Source organism: Cryptococcus neoformans, chromosome 6, assembly GCF_000149385.1.
Source record: "Cryptococcus neoformans var. neoformans B-3501A chromosome 6, whole genome shotgun sequence".
Classification (NCBI taxonomy): domain Eukaryota; kingdom Fungi; phylum Basidiomycota; class Tremellomycetes; order Tremellales; family Cryptococcaceae; genus Cryptococcus; species Cryptococcus deneoformans.
The window spans coordinates 12,682-37,392 of record NC_009182.1 but is presented as its reverse complement, the minus strand read 5'-3'; the positions used below and the strand labels follow the sequence as shown (position 1 = coordinate 37,392).

Genomic DNA, 24,711 nt, shown 5'->3' with positions numbered 1-24,711 from the left:
CATTGTCCCAAGCATGTCAGAAACAGAAGATCTCGAACTGCGCGACAGGTCTGTCAAGTCGGTCAAATCTAATTCGGCTGCATCCGTTATCGTTCCTACTTTGAATCCCGGACATGATGCCGAGTCAGCAGCTTCCGCTCTTCCGCCTGTAGACGGCGGCTGGAGGGCATGGTCATTCTTGGTGGCCGCGACTGTCATTGTCATGCTCATATGGGGGCTGCCATATTCTATTGGTGTTTTACATGTGTACTGGACGGATACGCTCATTAAGGGTGAAGGTGCTTCAACTCTGACTCTGGCTGCGACGCTGCAGAACGGCTTGTTGTACATGGCGACAGCTCTTTCGGGCCCGTAGGTACCGTCTTATTGTATATGCATGAAGGTGCTTGATTAACATATTTTAGCCTGTTCACTGCATTTCCAAGGTGGCAAAGGGCTTTACAGTATTGCGGTCTATTTGCTGCTGTGATCACTTTCATCAGTAGTGCGTTTGCGACAGAGGTAAGCTAGCAATTCTACCACGAACTCGACTGATAATTAGCCGTGGCACATTCTCGTTGCCTTCGGCCTTATCTATCCTCTTTCTGGAAGTATGTTTCAAAAGATACCTTAGATTCATAATAACTGACTAACCCAGTCTGTTACCTCCCATGTAATACCCTTCTCTTTGAGTACTTCTTCTCTCTTCGAGGTATCGCAACAGGTATTGTTTTTGGCGGTACTGGTCTCGGAGGTGCATCAATCCCATTCCTCATGAATGGTCTTCTCAACAAAATTGGATATAAAGCAACGATGATTTCATTCGGTCTTGGGTACCTCGTCATCGGTTCCATTGCCATCGTATTTGTTCGACCTCGTATCCCTGTCTCTCGCCAGCAGACGATGGAAAAAAGGAAGCCTGTCAATTGGTCATTCATGAAGAGTACTCCTCTGATCATCGGAACTATCACTATCTTCTTGATCAGTCTTGGTAACTTCATTCCTAGCTTATGGCTTCCCGGTAAGCACCAACCCCTTCTGTCAGGTGATGTCTCCCACTAACCAATCCCTCAGCGTATGCCTCTTCGCTCAACCTCACGCATCCTTCAGGAACAGGTCTCATCGCCATTCTAAACGCTGCTTCAGTCCCAGGAAACACTCTCCTTGGCTATCTTTCAGATCACATGCCTGTCCGAACAGTCATCGTCATCTCATGTGTGGGTAGTGGCCTTTCTTGTGCCTTCCTTTGGGGATTTGGTAGCACCGATGGGGTGTTGATTTTGTTTGCGTTGATTTTTGGGTTGTGTCAGGGGGGCTATCTCTTCTGGCGATAGCCTTCAACAGGTTAGGCACAACAAATGATCCGAGGGCCTCTTTAAATAGGCAGCCAGATCAATGCCGGAAGATGATAGCTTTAAGTAGACGAAGAGTACTTGGAGAAGACAACAATAGTGGATCGACAAGTATCTAAAACTATGGAAAACTACTGTCTTATATACCTTTACACCTCAAGCTCTGCTGACTCATCTTTCCCACACCAGCCAGCTCTACATCCTTTTGCGTTGCCGAAACCCGGTGGCGAGGAAGGTGTCGGAGGGTTGTCGATCTCTCTATCTCTGTATGTCTCTCGGGGGAAGGCCGCGGCCGAAAACGAAGGGGTATGCTCGGACGCGGACTGAAGTGGATGAGGAAGGGCTATTGTCATAATCGTGCTGACATGAGGAAGAGGAAGTAAAAGTGGAGTTTGAGAGGTCGGGTGGCGAGTAAAAGTGGAGTTTGAGAGGTCGGGTGGCGACAGCCACGTGACAGGTTGCTCGGACCTAGCTTTTCGGCAATATGGACGCAGATGATTGGCCTCATTTGTAGTAAGTTGGATGATGCTTGAGTGTGGAGGCTGGGCTGAGTGATGGATGCAGAGGACGACCTGATTTCCCCTCCTCTTGTTGTTTCGCTTTTCACCTTTGTTCGAGGGGTTGGGAGCTTAATGAGTGGTGAGTGGGAGTGGATTTCCCAGCAATAAATACCTGACATGAGTGAAGGCCCAATCTCCCAAGCACTGTTGAAGATAAATAACCTTAACGGGAGCATTGGAGCTTACGGATTCAGCAACTATGTGAGCCAATAATAATATTTTCATCTCTAGTTCTTCGTCTAACACTTTCCCAGGGAGTCCTCTTGATCTACGCGTCCGTTACAATCTTGAGCGGTGGTGCTACGGGTTATCTGTTCAAATCGTCATAAATTATCTTCATTCCCTTAGATCTGTTGTAAAACTAGTTTGTTGCTTAAGAGAGAAAGAGAGAACCGGGAAACAGATGTATAACGAACGAAAGACTAAGAACGAAGGCAACCTCATCCCTCCGTATCCCTGAACTTTTTCCTTCCTACTGCCACCACACCTCCACCTAGGCACCGTGCTCGCACTTCCTCGCTAATAAACTCAATACGCAAGGTCACCAGTTTGAGCTCACGGACGTTCCATGTTATGGTGTTCATACTACTAGTGCAAACGAAGGACATTCTTTCGCTTGGTAATTGAATGTACAGTAGACCATATAATCATTCACACGTCGATGCCATGCAAGATGGAAGTAGTCACGTTTGGTTATTAACGGTGACTGGCTTTACCTTTTCTGCAGCTTCAGCCTCCGCGAGTGTTCATTCTACACGAGCCAATTTTGCCCGTCTCTAATCTCACTCACATGCTGCACAGTAGAATTATAAATGCAATACCTGTACAATTAACAGTAAAACAATGAGAGCTTGGATAATGAACGTCGACCCATCCTTTTTTGCAGCTCGCTCGCTCGTCATCTCGAGTCGTTATCGTTTTTCGGACAATCCATCGGCTCTCCCGTCGGCGATCAATTTAGGATGTCTGTCATGTCAGGTGAGACCAATCCAGTCACGTGCCTGAACCCCACCTGGCCCGCGTGGGGCTTATAAACATTTTCTTGGTTTTTTTTTTTTTTTCGCTCGTTGGACGGATAATACCCAGAGGTCAGAGATTTATTAGTCTCATCTTTTTTTCTCCTCTTGTGCTCTCTTTTCGCTCGGCAGGTTTTGCATTCCTAGCTCTCCAGGGAATATCTAGCTGCCAACTGAAAATGGCAGAGGCAATGGAACTCTCCGACTTCCCTACCCGGCGATCCCAATCAACAATAGATCGCGTTCTAGGCCCCGATCATGACTCTCAAATTGAACCTGTCACTCAATATGCTCTTCCTCCTGTAGATAGCGGTCGACGGGCGTGGACGTTCCTTGCAGCAGCTACATTCGTTGAGATTCTCATCTGGGGTTTGCCGTTCTCTGTCGGTATCCTGCACGTGTACTGGACCAACACTTTGTTCGTCGGGTATGGTGCTTCGACGTTGACCTTGGCAGCCACTCTTCAAACGGGTTTATTGTATATGAGCTGTGCATTTTTCGGACCGTGAGTAAAGTCATCCGCAAGCGTGGCTATTGTTTATGAACAATACAGACTCTTTACAACATGGCCGAAATGGCAGAAGACCTTCCAGTACGCTGGTTTATCTGCAGCGGCTTTATCAATGATCACCTCTGCATTCGCCTCAAAGGTAAGCCGTATTTTGTGTTTAATCGAGCGCGACTCACTCCAAAGAATAGCCATGGCATCTTCTCGTCACCATCGGTCTCGTTTACCCTTTATCCGGAGCCTGTTATCTTCCTTGCGCAACTCTTTTGTTCGAATGGTGGCAAGCTAAACGAGGATTTGCCAGTGGTGTGATGTATGCTGGAGTAAGCTTTGTCACTGTGAGCTGGAACGCAATATGCTGACGATGAAACAGACTGGTCTCGGTGGTTGTATCTTTCCCTTCCTTACCAGTGGCCTTCTCAACCGATTTGGCTACAAGACGACTATGATTTCCCTCGGTGTCGGTTACGCTGTTCTCGGTTCTATAGCCCTCATCCCAATCAGGCGACGAATCCCTCTCTCACGATATGACTTTGCGGCACCAGGAAGGAGGAAGCACAAAACTGACTGGTCGGTACTGAGGACATTGCCTATGTTCATGGGTGTGATGACCATCCTCTTCACGAGTCTGGGCAACTTCATACCGAGCTTGTGGCTTCCATGTATGTTCATCATATGGCCTCTTAGTTCACCTACTGACATATATCAGCCTATGCGGATGACCTCAATCTCCATGACCCCAACGGTACTGCTCTTATCGCCATACTTAACGGTGCCTCCGTGCCCGGTAACGCCCTCCTCGGCTACCTCTCTGATCGCCTTCCTCTTCGTGTTGCCATCACGCTCTCTTGTGTGGGTAGTGCTCTGGCCTGCGCCTTCTTGTGGGGTTTCGGGACAAATGCAGGGATGTTGATCACTTTCGCTATTATTTTTGGACTCCTCGGGCCTAGTTTTTCGGCGGTATGGTCAAAAATGATTGGAGTCATTTCAAGTAAGTTGGTTCGTTTATGAAATTGAGATGCAACGCTTATATTCTGCTCAGAGGATGACCCCGTAGCTCTTACTACCATCTTTTCAATCTTTGCATTCACTCGAGGCATTGGGAATATCACTTCTGGTCCCATCTCCGAAGCTCTACTCAAGTACAACACTATGCAAGGAGCCGCTGGGGCTTACGGTCTGAACAATTATGTGTGTTTTTTCTCTCTGGTTTGTTTGGAAAACTCTGTTGACCCAAAACTTTTAGGGCATACTGCTGGTGTACACAGCAGTCACCATCATCGCAGGTGGCGCGACCGGGTTGTTATTCAGAGGGCGCTGATGGTCGAGGTTATTTTGGGCGTATGGACAGTTAATTTACAAGCATATAGACCATTGTATCAGTAGCGACATACATGTAATGTTCTCCTTATTCAATTCCGGTATGTAGTTCAGGTGTGTGTGACTCGGAGTAAGCGCACAGCTAGAATTTATAAATAATAAATGAGTATGTTGAATGTAGAGTCGTTTAGAGATAAAGCTTAAAGCACGCTGTGTCAGTTGCTAGAGATGTCTAAGTTGCATGAGAAACAAATCTGCCGTCTTTGTCTTGCTTCTTTGCATGCCCATTTATCTTCCCCATGATTCAACTCATCCCTGTCCCTGAGATCTGCTTCTTTACCAAGCCCATAATTCATTCGTCCAGATTAGATAGATCTTTGATTCCGACAGCACGGACGTTAGGACCAATGATGTCCCAGGGGGACGAGACGTGCCTGTCAGATACTCCAAGACCGATTCGCGGGATATTTTTATTTAACGAACAACGTACGCTAGTTGCCGAGTCTGAACAAGTCAAGTTTCTAAAAGCAATAGAGGCGTCTACTACAAAAACATATTCCCTCTACAGTTTTTTTTATCGACGGAATTACAGAAGCTCATTTGAAATGTCATCCGATATTGAGCTTCTCCAACTTCCTGACAGACGACCATCACAATCAAAAATCGAGCACTCTCTCTCTTATGATCAAGAAGAAGAAGTAGATGAATCCGTCACTCACCATGCCTTGCCTCCAGTAGACGGTGGTCGGAAAGCATGGTCATTCCTCGCTGGTGCGACTGTCGTTGAGATGCTCGTCTGGGGATTTCCATACTCTATCGGTATCCTGCATGTGTACTGGACAAATACTCTTTTCAAAGGATATGGAGAGTCTATGGTGGCTCTTGCTGCTACATTGCAGACCGGTCTGCTCTATATGAGCTGCGCCGTGTTCGGACCGTAAGCTGGAACTCCTTTTTGGAACGACCAACTCGAGTATGTTGACTTGCCTGTAGCATTTTCACAAAATGGCCAAAGTGGCAGAAGACTTTCCAATACATTGGCTTATTTGCTGCGTCGTTATCCTTTATTGGTAGTGCTTTCGCGAGCAAAGTAAGCCATGTCCCTTATTTGAAAAAACAGTACTGACCATCATAATAGCCATGGCATCTTATCGTCACCGTCGGCTGTATTTACGCTTTCGCGGGAGCCCTCTATTTGCCCTGTTGTACTCTCCTCTTTGAGTGGTTTGTTGCCAAGCGGTAAGGTCATTTCAGGTTCATCGGGGTTCGAACGAAAGTTGATTCCGCATTAGCGGTCTTGCCAACGGTGCAATGTTTGCAGGAGTATGTTCCATTTATAATTTTTTTGACTTGAGGTGCCGTCCTCCAGCTAACCATGAAACACAGACTGGTGTGGGAGGCGTGTTGTATCCTTACATCATGAGCGGTCTCTTGAACCATTTTGGCTATAAAACAGCCATGATTTCCATGGGTGTTGGCTACGCCATTTTGGGAACTATTTCACTCATCCCAGTCAATCGACGAGTCCCTGTCTCTCGACATGACTTTGTTGGACCTGGAAGAAAGAAGCCCATAAATTTGACTTTCTTGAGGAGTACGCCGGGCATCATTGGCCCTCTCATCATCCTGCTTGTCAGCTTGGGTAATTTTATCCCTACACTTTGGCTTCCTTGTACGTTTTTATACCTTTTTGGGTATTTAAGCTGACCATCAACAGCTTATGCGGACGACCTTAAGATGAGCCGTATAGATGGTATAGCCTTGATCGCAATCCTGAATGCCGCCTCGGTTCCCGGTAACACGCTGCTTGGCTACTTTTCCGATTACTCCCTACGCGCCGTGATCATCGTTTCGTGCGTCGGAAGCGCTCTCGGTTGTGCGTTCTTGTGGGGATTTGGGACGAACCCAGGAGTCTTGATTGTTTTTGCCATCGTCTACGGATTGTTGGGGACCAGTTTCCAGGCATTGTGGTCAAATATGATTGGGGTCATAAGCAGTGAGCCGCTTGAGCGACGACTTTCTCTCGCAGCTAATGGTTAATTTTGTAGGGGATGACCCGATAGCTCCTTCAATAGTATTTTCCATTTTCGCCTTCATGAGAGGTATCGGTAACATTACTTCTGGTGAGTTTTGATATTGCCTTGGTTGATGAAAATGGTCCAACAGGAGCTGATGGTGTCTACAGGACCCATTTCAGGCGCTCTCTTGAAATACAACACATTTCCAAATGGTGCGGGCGCTTACGGTTTCCACAACTATGTGAGTAGTTTCGTCATTTTATCGGGCATCTCTGCATGTAATTGACATAATTCGCAGGGCGCCTTGTTACTGTACACAGCCATCACAATCTTTTCAGGGGGTGCCGCAGGGATATTGTTCAAGTGATGATTGGCGATGATAATAAAAGAGAACGACCAGACTGCATCCACTAAATACGACTCTTCAACATGCTGGCAATATCTGTCTGTATTGAATAGCGCATAGTACCTCCATGTTTTTTCTTACATATACATAATACAACATTTCCTGTTCAATAGCACAGAAATGTAAGTTCTCCGTCCAATATTTTTAATGCACGCTACATAACAGTACCAAGGAGACTCCAGGTATATCAAGATTGTTCGATGTAAACAAACAGCTGGGGGTATCATACTATTGCTACAGCGTTCGATTTCTATAGAGTTTAAAATCTTTTCGGAGATGTAGATTTTCCCTAACGGTCTTTGAACAGGATACCGGTGACTCCCCCGGTAAAGATTGTTACAGATGTATACACCAACAAGGCGCCCTTCCAACATCGCCGTCAGCATATGGGCACCTGATGAAGGGGGAATACTCACATAGTTGTGGAAACCATAAGCTCCAACAGCGCCAGGGAACGAGTCATGCTTCATGAGCGCGCCAGAAACGGGCCCTACAATACTATAAGTACACTCATTGTGAAAATTGCGCTATATACGCACCAGATGTGATGTTACCGATAGCCCTCATTAAGGCAAAGATTGAGAAAATTAGAGATGGAGCAATGGGGTCGTCCTCTATAATCCTGCGTTAGCGAAAGGAATGGGCATCGGTCCGTACAGTAACTCACTAGAAATGACACTAATCATGTTAGACCATAGACACTGGAAGCTTGATCCTAGAAAACCGTAAACGATTGCAAAAGCGACAAGCATGGCCGCATTCGTCCCGAAACCCCACAAGAATGCGCATCCGAAAGCACTGCCGACGCAAGAGACGACGATAACAGCGCGGATAGAAAAATCAGAGAAGTAGCCAAGGAGGATATTGCCTGGGATAGTGGCGGCGTTGAGAATGGCAATGAGGGCGGTACCGTCGAGGTGACGTAGTTTCAGGTCGTCGGCATAAGCTACATATGTGTCAGTATCGTTGCCAAAAACGAATAATGGTCCGACGTACATGGCAGCCAGACAGTGGGGATGAAGTTACCCATGCTGACGAAAAGGATGATCAACGAACCCGTTAAAGCGACTGAGCTTTTCAAGAATGAAAAGTTGAATTGTTTTCTCCTTCCAGGCTCTGTAAAATAGTATCGAGAAAGGGGGACTCGTCGGTTGACAGGAATGAGGGCGATGGAACCAAGGATGGCGTAGCCTATACCCATCGATACTAGAGCAGCTTTGTAGCCTACGCCGTTCAAGAGGCCACTCATAATATACGGGTATGCTACGCCACCGATACCAGTACCTGCATACATAAGACCAGTAGCAATTCCTCTGTGTCTTGATTAGCGAACGCATGAGTATGGTTATGAACAAGAAAAACGAACCGCTTAGCGACAAACCATTCGAAAAGAATAGTACAACACGGAAGATAGAGGGCTCCTGCGAATGGATAGATGCAGCCGTTAGTTATGACAAGGTGCCAGGGCTAGATGATAATCAGCACTTGAGTTCAATATGTTTGGTTAAGCACACCTTCGTTGCGAAAGCACTCCCAATCATCGACAATGCAGAAGCGAAAAGAGCAAAATATTGGAGAGTTTTCTCCCATCTCGGCCATCTGGTAAACACTCTTAAGGATGGTCAGTCATCAATCGGGGTTTTCGAGAAATGAAAACTTACGGCCCAAAGATGGCACAACTCACGTAGAGTAAACCGGTCTGCAGAGTGGAAGCCAGGGTGATTGCTGACTCGCCGTAGCCTTTGAATAAGATATTACTCCAGTACGCGTGCAAGATACCAATCGAGTAAGGAAATCCCCATACAAGCATCTCCACAACGGTAGCACCAGCAAGGAATGCCCATGCCCTTCGACCTCCATCTACCGGGGGCAGCGCGTAATGTGTAGCTGATTCATCGACTTCGTGTTCCCGATCATAGTCGAGTTGTTGTTCAGTGGCGGATTCATTTCGCTGGCTCGGAAGGCGGGACAGCTCAATCTCGGAGGCCATTGATTGGGTAAGTTAGAGCAGCTTTTTTGGACTAAGTACAGATAGTAGCTTTAAGAATAGTGACATTCAAGGAGAGGACTGGCGGGGTGTATCGAGAGAACATTTAGACGACCCCACATGACATCCGTTTCGCTAATTAATAGTACGAATACTGATCCGTAAAAAAAAAAGTCGCCAGGCACGGCCAATAATCTTCCGTGATATCCGGTTATCGGATGTTGCTGCTTTTTGCCGCAGTTCCCACAAAGGAGAGGAAGTTTAGCATTCCTATCAAATGTCTTTTTAGTGTTTTCTTTGGGGCTGAAAGCTCCCATTGCTGCGAATTACACAAGTGACATAAAGGTTATCAACTGGAATACTGATTGAATCACTTTTCGCTCATGTCGTTATTAGACAACAGGATGGCAGTGAGTTGATGAAGATTGTCAGAGAAGGCCGCAGCGCCTAGTCCGTTGAAATTTACTGTTTGTTCGAGGAGTAGATAGGTACATAGGGTATAAGAATGCATCATTTAGAGGAATGGAAGACAAGAAGAGGAAAAAAGAAGAGCATTACATGAACCATCAGCCAAATGACTGGAATCTTATCCTATCCCATCTTATCCTAACCTGTCATATCCGAAAAGAGAGAAAAGGAGACGAAAATCTATGCCCATTAAGCGGGTAATCACAGAAGGGGTGAGTAAAAAGACATAAAGCCTATTCAAAAGACTGTTAAAGCTTTGACTTGGATTTCTTGACGGCTGGCTTTTTGGCACCAACAGCCACTTGCTTTGCACGCTTGGCGGCGCCTCCGGCCGTTGATCCGATGGTTGATGACTTCTTCTTTGGCTTTTCGACAGGGGCAGCAGCAGCCTTTTCCTTCTTCTCCCTCTTTTCTACGGTGGGAGCGGGGGCTGAGGGGGTTTCTGATTTCTCTTCCACCTCGACTTCCATTTCTTCTCCAGAGTTTGCAGATTTCTCGGGCTTTTCAGCCTTCTCAAACCTTCCTCCCAATTTGCCTGTCCAAACAGGCAACATTACACTGCCGCTTGTCTTTATACCAACTGACAAGACGCCTTCCCATCCGCCGTCAACCTCGGCGACGATTTGGGGCACAGCTTCGAGCAAGTTGGCGAGAGTTTGGGAAGTGGAAGAGTGGGATGGGGTGGCGATACGGGTGGAGGTGGATGTGCCGGTGGTGGGGTGGAAGTAGGTGGAGGAGATTGCACGGGCGAGAGTGGAGGTGAGGTCTTTGCGTTGGAGGTTTACGGGGATGGGTTGTCTTTTTTGAGAAGGACAGGGTCAGCTGCAAGAAGAAAGGACGACGGCAGATGGAGGAAAGGGAAAAGAGGAAGAGAAACCCACTTTTTGGCTTCGAAAAACATCTTGCCCAGCAATTTTGGCATCACGCCCAAAACCCGTTCGTCACACAGAAACATATCATGATCCCTCAACAATTCCCTCCTCGCTTCGTACGGCTTAAACTTGCCCTTGAGCTTCTCGACGCCAACGACGCGGGAGATGAACTTGATGTTATGCTGGGCGAGGAGATCTTTGTATTGACGTTGGGGGTCTTTGGTGAAGAGACAGACGGAGGATGTAGGAGGAGGCGGGAGAGCAGGATGAGGCAGTTGGCTAGAAAAAAAGTCACAGGAGAATCACTTGTCAGTTGTCGAGTTTTACACGGGTTTCCAACGAGAGAAAACGAAAGAAGGAAACCACCCACATCTTGACCGGGTTCAGACTCCTCCTGGTACTTCCCGTCTTGGTGTTGACGACGACCCAAACATGTTCTTCGCGCGGTAAAAGCTGTTCCTCCTCCTTTTGCTTTGAGACTTTGGCGTGGTGGGCGAGAAGGGCTTTGACGGCCTTTTCAGCTTGGGCAGTGGAGAATGTAGAGGGGAGGGGGAGGGGGGCTTTGGGAGTAGGTTGGGGCTTTTTGGCCTTCTTGGAGGTGGCTGGCAGGGCGGAGGAGGGAGCCATTTTTATGAGCGTTTCTGGGACGGAATGGAGGAGGGAGCAGAGTTGGAGGCGCGATGGAAATATTTCAGCAGAGGTGGAGGTGGGCCAAAATAATGACACGTCGGAAATTCAGTCAGCTGGCGGCGGCGGCCGCCGAGTGAAAGCAACGCACGCGACGACAACAAACAGTTCCAGTAACGACGGACGAAGCTACCGAAAAGCATGAGTGCATATGGGACTAATGAATATACAAATGATGATTTTTGCATTACATCGTTGGCAAGAAATATGCTTTATGCCCTATGGCCTACGACCTATGACCCATGACTTGTGACCTATAGACGAATGGACTAGACAAACTAAAACTGGTTATTTTACTTTTCTGAAGGGGTATCAAGTTATTATCGGAAGATGAGATGCTAATGCAGATAAAAGACAAGAACCTCCTAGACATGTACCGAGGATCAAAAAGAACGCAAGGGGAATGTGTCTTTCCCTCTTGCCCACACACGACACCCCTTCGCTACTCGTTCCCTTTACTCAACCATTCATTCACTCCCCACTCGCTGGTTCGTTATGCAGGCTCGCCAGAATCACTTTCACTTCGCCCCCGGACCATTAATCAACACACTCTCCCTCAACGGTGTTATCCCTCCAAACGGCGTCACCGCCCCCGGCGTCGCAGGCGTACTCCTGTTATGCTTCATATGCGCCTGAATCAAATGACCCGCAGCGAGCGCACTCATCAAACTCAGTTCACCGGCCATGACGGCTGCGACGATGATTCGGGCGAGACGTTGAGCGTTTGCACCTGGCGAAGTGGCATGGGCACCAGCGACGCCGAGCATGTCGAGCATGGCGCGTTGGGGGGAAAGGATGGTACCGCCGCCGACGGTGCCGACTTCAACAGAGGGCATGGAACATGAGATGAGAAGGTCTTCGCCGTCGTTGATCCTGTTTGAAAACAAGATTTGAACATGGGAATGTTAGCGAAAGCGATCAAGAGAAAAAGAATGTGGACGTACGGTTCCATAAGAGTCATACAGTTGGAACTTTCAACGTTCTGAGCCGGATCTTGACCGCACGCGAGGTACATGGCCTACAAATATCGAAATAAAATAAAATATATATTTAGCGAAAACCGCACTTGGCGTAGTTGTTAAAAGAGATAAGACTTACAGTCAAGATATTCGCCGCGTGAGCGTTAAATCCTCCTATACTTCCCGCCATCGCACTTCCAATCAAATTCTTCTTTATATTCAAATTACACAAATCCTTCACAGTCGTCTTCAACACCGTCTTCACCACATGACCGGGCACCACCGCTTCCGCGACCACACTCTTACCTCTCCCTTCGATCCAATTGATCGCCGCCGGTTTCTTGTCGGTACAATAGTTTCCGGAAAGTGCGAGGACGTGCATATCGGGGAAATGGCCGCGCAGGACTTCGAGGGCTTTTTCGACTCCCTTGGAGATCATGTTCATACCCATCGCGTCACCGGTCTGGGTCGCAAACCTCACATACAACGTCCGACCTGCCAAGGCGCATTCCAGGGTTTGGAGTTTGGCGAATCGAGAGGTGGACTCAAAGGCAGTTTTAAGGGTGGCGTACCCGTCGGGCGAATCGATCCATAGACGTGCTTGGGCAGCTTGGACAATGTTGGGGAAATCGATAGCTGGACCGCGGGTCATGGCGTCGTGAGTGAGGACGGTTGTGACGCCGCCACCGGCGTTGAGGGCTTTACACCCTCGCGAGGTAGAAGCGACAAGAGTACCTTCGGTGGTGGCCATGGGGATATGCAAGAGTTGACCGTCAATGTTGAGCGGACCGGCGATACCGACGGGAAGAGGAAGGTAACCAATCACATTCTCGCAGCATGCACCAATGACTTGCTTGTAATCATAGTCTGCCATAGGGAGCAAACTCGTTTCGAGAGATTTGGTGAGACTGGATCGGGAGATGACAGCTCGTCGAATTCGGACAGCTCGTTCGAGGTTCTTCAAAGCTTTTTCAAGGCCGTACGGTGCAATCTTGCCCTTTTGGACGAGCAAGATAATTTCCTCGTCGGAAAGGTTGTTGGCGCCAACGCCGCCTGCGTAAATCTCGACGCATTCCTCAAATGATCGTCGGCCAAAGGTAAGGGCAGAGTCATCGGAAGCAGAGGGGAACGAAGGGGAAGGGATACGAGGTTCCTTGATGATAGGTACGTTGACAGTGTGGCTAGCAGCAACCTTTCCAACTTCTTCAACTCGAGGTGTCGAATCCCCATCTCGAGTACTGGTACTTGCATTTGTACCGACCATGTGCGCAGACAACTCCATCTTCCTCCCTCGTGGCGTAGTCTCTCGAAGAGCCCTCTGTCCTCGCTCGGCATCAAAGATCCCAGCTAACGCTTGCGCCGCCGCCGCCACTGGCCCTTTGCCGCCCATTGAATTCAACGCAATTCCCTTTAAGAGATACCCATTCAACAATACGCTGATTGCGAGGAAGACGACAATCCACTTGCTCAGCACGGGATCACCCACGAGTAACGTCCATTCGCTCATAAAGTGGTCGAAGGAGGACAAGCGGCTGGGGATCAAGGTTTCGCTTGTCATGAGAATTTGGGTAGGGGGCATGATTTGGACGGCCAAGTCGGTTTCGGGGGGTTGACTCTCGTAGAGCGCCTGGAGGACGGGGGAGAGTGAGATACCGCGGGGGTTGAGCATCGCGCGAGAGGTGATTTCAGCGCCGGAATGGGTGGAATGACGTTTCAAGGCAGTTTGCTCGGTGAGAGTCGTACAGAGGTTGAGAACGTGGAGAGTTAGGAAAGAGATGATCAAGAGAAGTTTTAGTCGGACAACAGGGTTTTGAGGTTGGTCTTCTCTCTCGCTGGAGGGGGAGCGAGACCAAAAGCTTCGTTTAGTGGAGGGGCTGGAAGTGCTGCTGCTGGTGTTGGTAGTGCCGCCGTTACCGTTGCCGTGGCCATTAAGAGAGGCAGAGCTGGAGACACGCTTGACGGATTTGACCCGGCGGTTACCTCGAATAAGCTTGATACGATGAACTTCGACCATGACGCTGAGGATGGCAACGTAAAAAGTGAAGAGGAAGACACAATCGACGGCCATGATTAAGGCGGCTACCGGAGGAGTATTAGATTCAGGAAAAAAAAGAGGAAAACTCGGAAGGACAGATTGAATGTGAGAGGACGTACCAAGGTAGCAAAATTCTCTCAAACCCCCGATCCCACTAGCTGCACCGACGCAAAGCGCAATGATCTCCAAAACGTAATCCCTAACAATCCTCACACCCGACGTCTTCACAGCGTCGACTACAATCTTCTTGGCAGCCACAGGGGCGACCCACTTGACCTGTCCTTCCGCCAGTCGCTGAAGACGCTCAAGAGGCGCAAGTTCCTTGTGCAGAGTCCCAAGATCAAGGCCTAAACTAGAGCCAGATTTGGGATCTTTTGCGAGTTCGCCGCTGTACCCAGCAATGGAAGGCTCGGGAGATGAGGGAACGGGGTCGATATCTGGGTTTTGCAAGACGGCTTTGGCGAGGTGGTAGGGTTTATCAAAGCCTACTGTGATGACGAGGAAGGGGATCGCTTCGGAGAGACAGATGGGGTCGACGGGGAGGTCGAGGAGGTAGGCAGAGAGGAGGGCGATGAGGAATGCGAATGTCGATGAGCAGAGGGTTGCGACGGCTATGGAACAGCATGTCAGCATAGGAAATGCGAGAAGACGGGAGATAAAAAGAACTGACGAATCCAGAAAGAGCTTCCGAGTTTGCGCATACCGATGAACAAGTTGACGAACACACCGTGCATGACGATGTAGCCGAGAAGCACGACAAAGATATCGGCAGAGTCGGCATTCTAGTCTTTCATGAGTACAAGAAATACCGCACTGGAGGATTAGGAAAAGCTTACCTTTGCCAAAGTCCAGAACCTGCCGACCAACGCTCTAGCAGCATAGGCGAACCACCTGACGTTTTGCATGGGGTAACTCTCCCCTTGACCGGAGATCATTCCCTCGCCCAGCTTGGAAAATAAACCGACACCATCGATACTGGGTAAGAAACCCCAGTTTGCTCCCGATGGGGGCAAGAGTTGGAAAGCGGTGGTCGAGTCTGAGAGGGTAAACGCCGGAAGGCGGTTAAGCCTGTTGAGGTAGGTGAGAGTAGGGTCTGAAGGTGAAGGCGGTTGGAGGAACATGGTGAGGGTGGATTGGGAAGGGTAGAGAGGGTGAGGGACGAACGAAGGGTGGTCAGAGGTGTTGAAGCACAAGTCGCGATAAGTGTACTTTTCCCCGTCGACTTCAACACTCAGCTCGTTTAATAACCACTGTTCAAACTCATCAATTGGCTCCTGTGCGCCGTCACGGGTGACGACGAGCTGCTTGACGATTGCGACGCTGGCCTTTTCACCAGAAGTGTTACCGCCCGCCTCGATAGGAAAGGTGTATCCACCAAGAGCATTCTGTTCGAGGATTTTCCGGAAATCGGATGGCGAGATGGGTGTCCATTCGCGCTTGGACTCGACATCGCCTACCCAGCTGCTCCCGGCGACACCGTGTGAGCTGGGGAGGATGTAGGACGCGTCTTCAGAGCTGGGCTGGTGGGCGAGCCGGACGAAATGGGCGGGACGGGACGGCGGGGAGACGGAGGGGACGTTGAAAAACTCGGAGCCCTTGATCGCGTGGAGGAGCTGGAAGTATGCGAGGGTGGCGAAGATGAAGGTTGTGGTGATGACCTCGATAGGCGCGGAGGCGGCCAACGACGAGAGCGACACGAGCGTTTGGCGGAGCATGGCCGGGGGTGGGGGCGGAAGCGGGGCCGAATAGAAAGTCGAGGAAACGCGTACCGTCGAATTAAAAAAAAAGAAAAGCAAGAATGTCCGGGAGGTCGCGGTGGATAGGCCGCCGTTGAGGGCGAGCTAAGAAATTTATAGCCCCTGGGTTGAGCGGGTGGCGTGCAAGAGGAGGGCGGCGGAAGCAAAAGACAGGGAGGAAGAGCCGGAGAAAGGAAGGAGGAGCGGAAAGAACACAAAGAGACCAAAGCTGCGCCCGAGCAACTATCGACCCACCCCAACAAACGAAATTTGCCACGTGCTTTTCTAATCAACTTTTTCTAATCGTTCCTGGCGAGACCCCGCGGGATGCTAATGCGGAGCTTGGGGTAATTAACTCGCCAGCCAAATGCGCCCAGCTATCCAAATCCGGCAACTCTAATTACAAAATCCCCTGGATCCCTGACACTTGAAATAGAAAAGTGACGCGACGACTGGTTCGCTGGTGCGGGAATCGGCCATGCGAGTGGGACGACGCTGGCTCGTTGCTTGTATCTGTCGATCTGGTGTGTACATGTCGACCCTTTACTCAAAGTGGAACGATCGCAAGATCGAACAGCGGCAGAGATGGTCAGCATCCATCCAGCAACACACACACTTCCATTAGCGGCCGCCGGATGAATTACTGTCTGCGGTACAGTGTACGCGATGTTTTCTCGATTCAGCAATTTCAATACACTCCCAAATAACGTCATGGATAAGATCGTTGGTACCATAGCCACACAGCTTGACATTCAGGCTAGTGACAACCTACGACCGTGGATGTTAATGGAGAGACTCCGGAACCGAGTCAGGGTCCGGTACTTCAGGGCGGTGACACTATGCTGGTAGTCAGGTTTGACGAAAGTCAGAATGGTAGGGAAAGTGCATCAATTTTCGTGTCCGTGAGCGGTCTTATCGATAAGCACTTTAGAATATTGTCATAGCTGCTCCCTTTGTTCATGGGCGTGTGAGCCAAGAGATCTTCAAGCGGGGCCAGGTATCTTTTCTCTTGCAAAGTCAAGGGGCGTCTTGGCTGGTGCATCGCCCATACATCAAACCCGGTGAGTCTTCTTGGATTTGATAGGCACTTTGAGATTCTTTCTGACAGATACTCCAAGGTACGGTGAAAGCACTGCCCAGCGTTCTTCGAGGCGAACATGAGAGGCAACCAGCCAGAAGATGGCTGCGGTTCGCCATCGCGATGCCGACTGTTTTTGTGATCAACACAGCTGCTTTTCACAACATCAACGTCCTCCTTTTCGCTCTTCCGCGCACATTGTACCAATCCCACTCGAATCCTTGAAGACCCTTTGGGAGGTACGTTTGGCTCGAGGAGAGAAACTCAAGGAGACAAGGAAAGCAAAGTCAATACCAGAGAAACGTGGTGTCTGCGGAGGATGAAGATGGCGTAAATGGGCGAGGTGCGAGAGACATATCAAGTCATTATTGACCCATCTTCGCAGTGATATCCATACATTAGTGGCTGAATGACTTCTCACTCGAGGCTAGCAGCTTACCAGACTTATAGTTGAAGGATTCAATCCGCATAAAAACAATCTTTGGATTGTGGCAGAGAATTTTCTTCCAGATGGCTGTGATCGCTCGTCTTGCATTCCTGGTGAGTTAATTTCTAGCGGAGCATGGCTGAGCAGTGAAGCGTGAGAAAGCTGTGTTCTATCAAGCGAACATAGACAAATGGCGAGCCGAAGACAATGAAGATCATGACTGCGGGAAAACCTTCCAAAAAAGGGCAGTTCATTTTTTTCAGTTTGTTGATTCAGAGATAAGAAAGGTGTTATGAGGCTGGGGGTTGGACAGCTTTGCAGGCGTACGTCATTGGGTCCTTCATTCTACTATAAAGCACTGACAGCTTTCTCAGTGCTCAGCGTGCAGCCTCGGATGAGGACAAACTTCAGTTTGGCGGCTTGGTCGATAGGGGTGGGGAACGTCGCATCCCAGACGCGTTCAACACCCTGGAAGACTTCCAGAAAAGGGTCGTGAATACTTTCCGGGAATTCTGGCAACAGGAGCTGTCCGAAGGATGGCACCAGCCTACTACTCAGCAGAGCGGTTCCTCGTGAGATGTGATGTGAACATGCATCCCCCGTGTTAATCTGGTCATTTGGACATCGTAGGATGTATACAAGGATGCGGCAGCGGGGTCTTGCTAAGAAGATCTGGACTGACCTCTGGATATGGAGAGATTGAGAACGGAGATGTCGCATCGATATCAAGAGCGTCTATGGTGGATGTAGCGGAGACAACATGAAGGTAAGGTTGAGGATAGCTCAGGAGTATCCGCAAACATCGGATGTCCTTTGGTTGTCGCGGGGATGTTTCGATATCTTGCACTGGACATCCCCAGGATGTAAAATACATCATGGAATTGTATCGCGCGCGGATGCCGCCGCAAAGGATGTCCATCAGACGTTTCAGTTGAACGGCGGTGAATAATAGAAAGATACGAAGGACAGAGGAGAAGAAGAACGCGCGAGAAGGGGGGGCTCGAGTAATAATAATCCATCGCCAAAAGCTGCTTAGTCTTCTCAAACTCTCCCAGCTCACCAACAACGTCTAAACATAGCGCTCCAAGTACAATTTTAGACAAACGGCCCAGGACACGAAAAATAACAAGTAGTTCAAGGTGTTTTCCGGCTTTACGCAGACAGTTGTCGCCGCTGCAATAAGTCAGAATTGATAAACTTCTTGGTTGTTACCAGCATGCCATTCTTCCTTGACTCTCAATCTTCTTTGACAAAGAATTACTAACTTATTCTAACTCCTTCCTCCGGCCCCAGGGCAACTGAGCTGTAGAACAAACAACCGGGAGACAAACATAGGAGGGTTTGACGACGAATTTACAGGTTGTCAATAAGCTTCCACATGTGTCGTCCGTCACCTTTGTACCCCCATGCTTCTCCCCTCCATTTATCCTAGCTGAAGTATAAAAGTCTGCCACATTTTCCCTGTTCGTTCTCCCTCCCCAATCCCCCTTCTTTCCCTGTTTTCTCCTGACAATTCACCGCTTCCACTGCACTCACCACCCATCACACACACAGAGCTTCAGTTCATTCATCATCATGTCTCGCCGTCAACCCCCAGTCAGCTGGGAAGAAGGAGAGAACACGACGACCCGGCCATACATGGAAGAAACAATTGATGAACCCTGTATCGGACCTGAACCTTTGCCATCTTCCCTCACTTTCAGTAGCTGGTCAAATCGTGATTCTATTCCCCACCCGCAGCCACAGCCTGAGCCTCCGTCACAGTTCCAGTCTTCATTCGCTTACTCGGGCCCACAGAGAACTTCAACCTCTACGATCGAACTGGCACAAATACCCTGGCAACAGCCCTGGGAAGTCTCTCATCAGGCCTACTATGTTACCCCAACGCTTCCACCATTCATTCCCTACCCTCTTCCATCCTCGTCTCAACAACAACAGCAAGGAACAACGTCTTACCCTTCCCGACAGATTTATCCCGCCAGCACCACCATCGTCACCGTCCTCCTTCAAAGCGAAAACAGCGCTACAGTCGGCCCAATGGGCGATGATACCGGTCATCTTACCATCTATCGGAATTTCCGCTCCAAACCTTCCTTCCCCTCGACTTACACCCCAACCGAAGAAGAGTTGGATGCCTGTTTGGACTTCAAAAACCGATTGAGGGAACTGTACGTTTCTAATACCTTGCCGTTTTATGTTCAGCCGGAAGATCCACCGCAAGGGAGTGGATATCAAAGTTCACAAACGGGGATGGAGATTGAGAACACGACAGATCAATGGGGAAGAACGAGAACACGGCCTTCTTGGGATTGGAACGCATTCTGGGACTGGTCGACTATCGATAACGAATATAAGATGGAAGGATACGCCGAGGCAGCGAAAGCGCAAACTTTGGCTAATATCAGTGCGAGCCAGAGGGTAAGCGGGGGAAGTAGTGGGCAGAGAAGGGCGTGGAAAGTTAATTACAAAGTGGTAGACCAAGACGAATTCATGACGAGCCATCCAGAGACGGATTGTGAAGGCAACTTGATCGAGGGCGAACATCATGGGTTGAGCGAGGAGAGGACTAGGAGATGGAAACATGAATGGATTGGGGGCTAGACTAGATTAGATTAGACTGGATTGCTAGACGTCCAGCAGATATTGAACGATTCATAAGTTTTCGGGTGGGGGCGGGGATTGAGGTAAGCACTGACATACGTTTCGGTAATCAGATATGATTGATATGATATGATGTTGGGGTAACCAAAAAAAATACATTCTCGCATATCAAACAACGAACGATTTCCACAATACGATACAGGAAAATCCCGCATCTCACAATTTGCTTTCCCGTTTGCCATTCGCTTCCTCTTTTTTTTGACTTTTATTTTCCCTTCGTTTGACCAAACCGTTTCCAAGAATCATCGTCGCTCTTTGACCCAGAACTGCAAAACAAGATAGCTCAACACTGTAAAAATCCCAAACACAATCCCCATCAACGCCGTATCAGGCCACCAAAATGCTTGCGCGTGGAAACCGAATGATGAGAGGACTGTTAAATACGAATCCACAAATCAGCTTTTGCAAAGAAAAAAAAGAAAAAAAAAAAAAAAAAAAGAGGCAGGGATTGGAGGAGGTGGATGATAAAACTTACTCGTCGCACTAGGTACTTGAATATCCAAGCCAAACTTTCTCTCCACCAACTGGAGGTACCTCAGCTCGTTCACCAGAAGCGCTTCATAGCCAGCGTGGAAGAAGGAAGTAGTGAGCATCCACTTTAAGCCATCCGGCACTCGGTCATAGTTCATGAGAAGGCCAGCAAAGAGTAGGCTGAAAGAACATGGAATAAAGTCAGCAAAGAACGAATAACCAAGGATTGTAAGAAAAAGGGGTGGAGAAGGTAGATTCAAAACGTACTTGTAAAGCATGACCAAGCTCCCCAACAGATTGGCCACCCCTAAATCCGAAATCGCCACACTCAAAAACAATACGATACTCGACGCTGTCAAGTTGAAAAGCACCAGAATCATGATAAACTTCCAGAACGCCGACACTTCAGCGTTCAGACCCGCCAAACCATAGACGATGGAACCGAGGATGAAGGGCGGAATGACGCGGAGGGGGATGATGTCGAATAGGAGTTTGGCGAGAAAGTAGGTGATGGGAGAGTAGTAGCCGTTGGATCTGTTGTGTCCCAGAGAAAAAAAGGGGGGGGTTTTTAGTTGTGTAAAAGTGCAAAGGGGAGGAAGAAGATGGACGTACCTCTCCCGCATGAATAACAATCTCTCATTCGCAAAGATCCCAAGAGAACTGAGACACGAAAAGCCGAACAAGGAGAGGATGAACAAGAACAATCCAAGTCGATTTCTGTAAATACACACACATCAGTTTTTTTTCTCCCGGCCCCGATATGATTTTGAAGCATCAAGCGCAAGAACAACTCACTGGAAGCCGGGAATGTCATTGGTGACTTGATAGAAAAAGAATCCACATAGTAACGCGGCGATGACAGCCACGGCATAATGCGTGGCCATAAGCAAGGGATTTCTAACACGACGCATATCAGTAAAACCATCACCCAATGAGTTGCAGATGCTGTATCTATATAAAAAAGTAAATAAAAAAAAACCCACCTGTAAAGGTTCTTGAACGCTCGACTGCTCAACAGCTTGAATTGATCCCATAATCCCGCTTTTTGGTACCCCTTCATCAACCCGGTTTCTTCCTCTACATCCCTTTGATCCGCAATGATACTGGCAGTCGTACTAGCCGTCGCACTGGCGGTCGCACTGGTGCTGATCGTGGTATTGGGATGTGGATACCCGCCATCAGCAGTCTCTCCATGCTGGATCCTCGAAATTTCAGCTTCTACAATCTTGGCATCATCACTCGCCCTTGAAGCGAGGACGAGGGAAGCGAGTTTTTCAGGAATGCGGGGGATGTGGGTGTTATCTTTACCTTGGAAAGCCATCGCGCGAGGAGAAGGGGTGACTGACTCAATGGGTGTGGCGGGGTAGGAGGAGGAGGAAGGGACGGAGGAAGGGGATGTGAATGCGCCGAGGAGTTTATGCGCTTTGGTTTTGATTTCGCCGAGTATACCGGGAGATCCTCCTCTATCGTTACCGTCAAGGTGGAAAGGTGCATGCGGGGAGGTGGGGAAGCCAGCTTCGGGGTCTAGTACGGCGGCGCCGGCGCCGGCGTCGTCGCGCTGGGTATAAAGACCGGTCGCGGCCCCATTCCCATGATCGTTACCGTTGGACGGGGACTGGCCACTGCGGCTACCCCCACGATGTTCCCCGGCAGCGTCCACCGTCAGATCAATCAACCAATCCGCCGTATTCCACCCTTCCGGACACTCGTATCCCACCGATTCAAAATGTGTCTTCACTTTCCTCGCTTCGCCCGAGTATACCATCTGTCCCTTTGCGAGGAGGACGAGACGGTCAAAGAGGGCGACGATGTTCGATTGGGGTTGGTGGATGGTAAAGATGACGGTACGTTTGTACCGTTGGGCGAGTGTGTGCAGGGATTGAACGACGTTTTGGGCGTTGTACGAGTCGAGCCCGGAAGTGGGTTCGTCGAGGAATAAGATGGAGGGCCCGGTGACCAACTCGCACGCGATCGACACCCGCCGTTTCTCGCCGCCCGAGATGCTTCTTTTCCCAGATTCGCCGATCCGCGCGTCCTTGATGCCGAGGATCCCGAGCTCGTTCATGGTTTCGAGGGTGCGGTAGACTTTGGCGTCGTACGACATTTCGCGCGGGAGACGGAGGAGGGCGGAGAAGAGGACGGTTTCGTACACGGTCAAGGTGGGGAGGAGGGTGTCTTCCTGGTCGACGTAGCCGACGACACGGCGAAAGGTGGATTCGTCCGTGATGGGTCGGCTGTTGATGTATGTGTCGCCTTCGACCTTGCCCGTCTTGGCTTTACGCGCGAGAATGTCGAGTAGGGTGGATTTTCCGGCGCCAGAGGCGCCCATGATGGCTAAAAGTTCGCCGGGGCGGACTGTACCGGTGATATGCGAAAGGACGCGTTTGCCAGAAGGCAGAGTGTAGGAGAGGTTGTTGAAGTGGAGAGTGGCGGGGACGTGGTCCGACATGAGTTTGGAAGCTTCGTCGGATGGGAGGTGGATGGATCCGAAGCCGGAAGGGTGGCGGTGGGTTCTTCCGAGATACCAAAATACTTTTTTTTCTTATGAGCACAAGGGACATAGTTCCTTTTTTTTACTTACAGATACAGGCCAAGATGAAAATCACAGCAGCAGCCGCTGCACTCAAAGCGACCAAAGATCGGTTATCCGGCTTTTCAGGAACGACATAGCCTGGTACTTGCGTATAGTGTAAACATTCTCCACTTTCACAGTCGAGTGTGATGGATTTGTCGCCGAAAATGTCGTTGATGAGCTGGTTCATGGCCGGTTCGGAGAAGGAGCAGCCTCGGCCGGCGGAACAGGAGAATGAGCCGGGGCCTTTGACTTCCTCGCTGAGAAAGTCGTCGATGTCTGCGTTCCAAAAAGTAAAAATAAAATAAAGATGAGCGCTGGGCAAAAGGGCGAAATGCAAAAAGTCCGAGTTTAGACTTACTGACGCTACCGTCCTCGCCACATAAGAATTGTCCAGGGATACAGGCACATTTAATCTTTTCACATTGATAGTTCGTTTGGTTGGTATCAAAACTCCCTTTACTCTCCCAGCTACATCCAGAAAGTTCACAGTGGAAACTTTCGATACGGTCGACCCAGAACTGGAAATTGCAAGAGCCGAAAGCATCGGTGTCGCCTGCGAGGAGGTCGTCGAAAGAGGAAAAGGGATTGGTGTTCGGGGCGAAGGAAGAGTTGGAAGAAGGTCCGTTGGCCGAGCAGGAGAATGTTACTTGAGGAGGCTTGTTGTCGGGGATCGTATCAATGATTTTTCGATCTACCGTCATTGATTAGCAAAGAATGAAGATGGAGATGAGTGGAGACCGGGACTTGCTTGTGACGTCGCACATCTGAAAGTTTTGCGATACGGCCAAACCTCTCTTGTAACAAACCATTTCGTTCTCCTCATCTTCGTCCGTCTCTTTGATGTCTGTTGAGCGCGGTCGGAATGCTGCGCATGCTCGGTCGTCCTTACAGACTACAATGGTGGGATGTCAGTGAAAATGCAGGTTGATGGGTGTGTAGGGATAGGAAGAGGGCGACGTACCGTTACAGTTGATCCCTCCCCATCCGTCTTTGCATTCGCATAATTCGCCTTTGGGCCGGGGGAATCGTTCATCGCCGTCGGATAACGCGCCACAGACTAACCGGGTAAATCAGCCACTAAACTCGTCAACTACAGCGAGAGAGACACACGCGGTGTGAGACAGTCTTGGCCGCCAAATCCGGGCGGGCATTTGCACTGTCCATCATACGGATTGCATTCTCCCGAATTGCCGCAGCTGAACGCCGGTAGGAGACAGTTGAAGCAGGGGGGACATTCCGGCGGGCGCGAGGGGTCGCCGGGACGTCGCCGTGGGGGGGCGGCCTGTGTGGCGGAGGGTCAGTGCGCCGATCCAGGCCCGGACCCGGCCAGCTCTAGGTAACGGGTTTACGCACCAAGGAAGCGCCATCGGCAAGGGTGATATCTTCTCTAGTGTCTAGTAGCTCGCGAATGGGCACGGACAAGCGGTCCGTGCTGGCGGAGGGGCCGGCGGCGATGAGCGAGGGGAGGGCAAGGAAAAGGAGGGGAAGCGGCAGGGGCGGCAGCATCATGGCGGGTGACGGAGGAGGTCAAAGAGATGGACAGTGAAGACTGCGCGGGGACTGCTTCCTGACTAGGCATATCATTTCGTCATTGCC

General features: G+C 49.6%; 8 protein-coding genes across 8 annotated transcripts; 4 read left to right on the top strand and 4 right to left on the bottom strand.

Moving 5' to 3' along the window:
• Window positions 1-13: 13 nt before the first annotated feature.
• On the top strand, window positions 14-2,220 carry CNBF0120 (hypothetical protein; the record flags this gene model as incomplete). Its single annotated transcript, XM_769754.1, has 9 exons — window positions 14-351; window positions 405-501; window positions 542-590; window positions 638-1,000; window positions 1,054-1,279; window positions 1,789-1,844; window positions 1,896-1,970; window positions 2,019-2,092; window positions 2,146-2,220. The coding sequence occupies 9 exons, from the start codon at window positions 14-16 to the stop codon at window positions 2,218-2,220; spliced, it is 1,353 nt and encodes a 450-aa protein (XP_774847.1).
• An 866-nt stretch (window positions 2,221-3,086) lies between these two features.
• Window positions 3,087-4,736, top strand: CNBF0110 (hypothetical protein; the record flags this gene model as incomplete). The annotated part of the gene is made up of 7 exons (XM_769753.1): window positions 3,087-3,412; window positions 3,461-3,557; window positions 3,607-3,738; window positions 3,789-4,077; window positions 4,125-4,406; window positions 4,458-4,606; window positions 4,662-4,736. 7 exons carry the CDS (start codon window positions 3,087-3,089, stop codon window positions 4,734-4,736), a joined length of 1,350 nt encoding a protein of 449 aa, XP_774846.1.
• A 604-nt stretch (window positions 4,737-5,340) lies between these two features.
• CNBF0100 (hypothetical protein) lies at window positions 5,341-7,120 on the top strand (the record flags this gene model as incomplete). Its single annotated transcript, XM_769752.1, has 9 exons — window positions 5,341-5,672; window positions 5,729-5,825; window positions 5,874-5,974; window positions 6,028-6,058; window positions 6,122-6,407; window positions 6,453-6,731; window positions 6,784-6,858; window positions 6,921-6,994; window positions 7,052-7,120. 9 exons carry the CDS (start codon window positions 5,341-5,343, stop codon window positions 7,118-7,120), a joined length of 1,344 nt encoding a protein of 447 aa, XP_774845.1.
• A 328-nt stretch (window positions 7,121-7,448) lies between these two features.
• CNBF0090 (hypothetical protein) lies at window positions 7,449-9,149 on the bottom strand (the record flags this gene model as incomplete). The annotated part of the gene is made up of 8 exons (XM_769751.1): window positions 7,449-7,523; window positions 7,576-7,649; window positions 7,699-7,773; window positions 7,827-8,105; window positions 8,156-8,472; window positions 8,526-8,626; window positions 8,674-8,770; window positions 8,821-9,149. The coding sequence occupies 8 exons, from the start codon at window positions 9,147-9,149 to the stop codon at window positions 7,449-7,451; spliced, it is 1,347 nt and encodes a 448-aa protein (XP_774844.1).
• A 713-nt stretch (window positions 9,150-9,862) lies between these two features.
• On the bottom strand, window positions 9,863-11,113 carry CNBF0080 (hypothetical protein; the record flags this gene model as incomplete). Its single annotated transcript, XM_769750.1, has 3 exons — window positions 9,863-10,412; window positions 10,496-10,765; window positions 10,857-11,113. 3 exons carry the CDS (start codon window positions 11,111-11,113, stop codon window positions 9,863-9,865), a joined length of 1,077 nt encoding a protein of 358 aa, XP_774843.1.
• Window positions 11,114-11,691: 578 nt separating this feature from the next.
• On the bottom strand, window positions 11,692-15,882 carry CNBF0070 (hypothetical protein; the record flags this gene model as incomplete). Its single annotated transcript, XM_769749.1, has 6 exons — window positions 11,692-12,046; window positions 12,118-12,191; window positions 12,272-14,211; window positions 14,287-14,778; window positions 14,838-14,949; window positions 15,004-15,882. The coding sequence occupies 6 exons, from the start codon at window positions 15,880-15,882 to the stop codon at window positions 11,692-11,694; spliced, it is 3,852 nt and encodes a 1,283-aa protein (XP_774842.1).
• Window positions 15,883-17,491: 1,609 nt separating this feature from the next.
• CNBF0060 (hypothetical protein) lies at window positions 17,492-17,984 on the top strand (the record flags this gene model as incomplete). The annotated part of the gene is made up of 4 exons (XM_769748.1): window positions 17,492-17,521; window positions 17,595-17,670; window positions 17,722-17,731; window positions 17,783-17,984. The coding sequence occupies 4 exons, from the start codon at window positions 17,492-17,494 to the stop codon at window positions 17,982-17,984; spliced, it is 318 nt and encodes a 105-aa protein (XP_774841.1).
• Window positions 17,985-20,311: 2,327 nt separating this feature from the next.
• CNBF0050 (hypothetical protein) lies at window positions 20,312-24,624 on the bottom strand (the record flags this gene model as incomplete). The annotated part of the gene is made up of 13 exons (XM_769747.1): window positions 20,312-20,442; window positions 20,545-20,720; window positions 20,808-21,074; window positions 21,153-21,257; window positions 21,336-21,437; window positions 21,524-21,617; window positions 21,681-23,072; window positions 23,122-23,391; window positions 23,474-23,806; window positions 23,878-24,007; window positions 24,077-24,172; window positions 24,226-24,397; window positions 24,536-24,624. 13 exons carry the CDS (start codon window positions 24,622-24,624, stop codon window positions 20,312-20,314), a joined length of 3,357 nt encoding a protein of 1,118 aa, XP_774840.1.
• Between the last annotated feature and the right edge of the window lie 87 nt (window positions 24,625-24,711).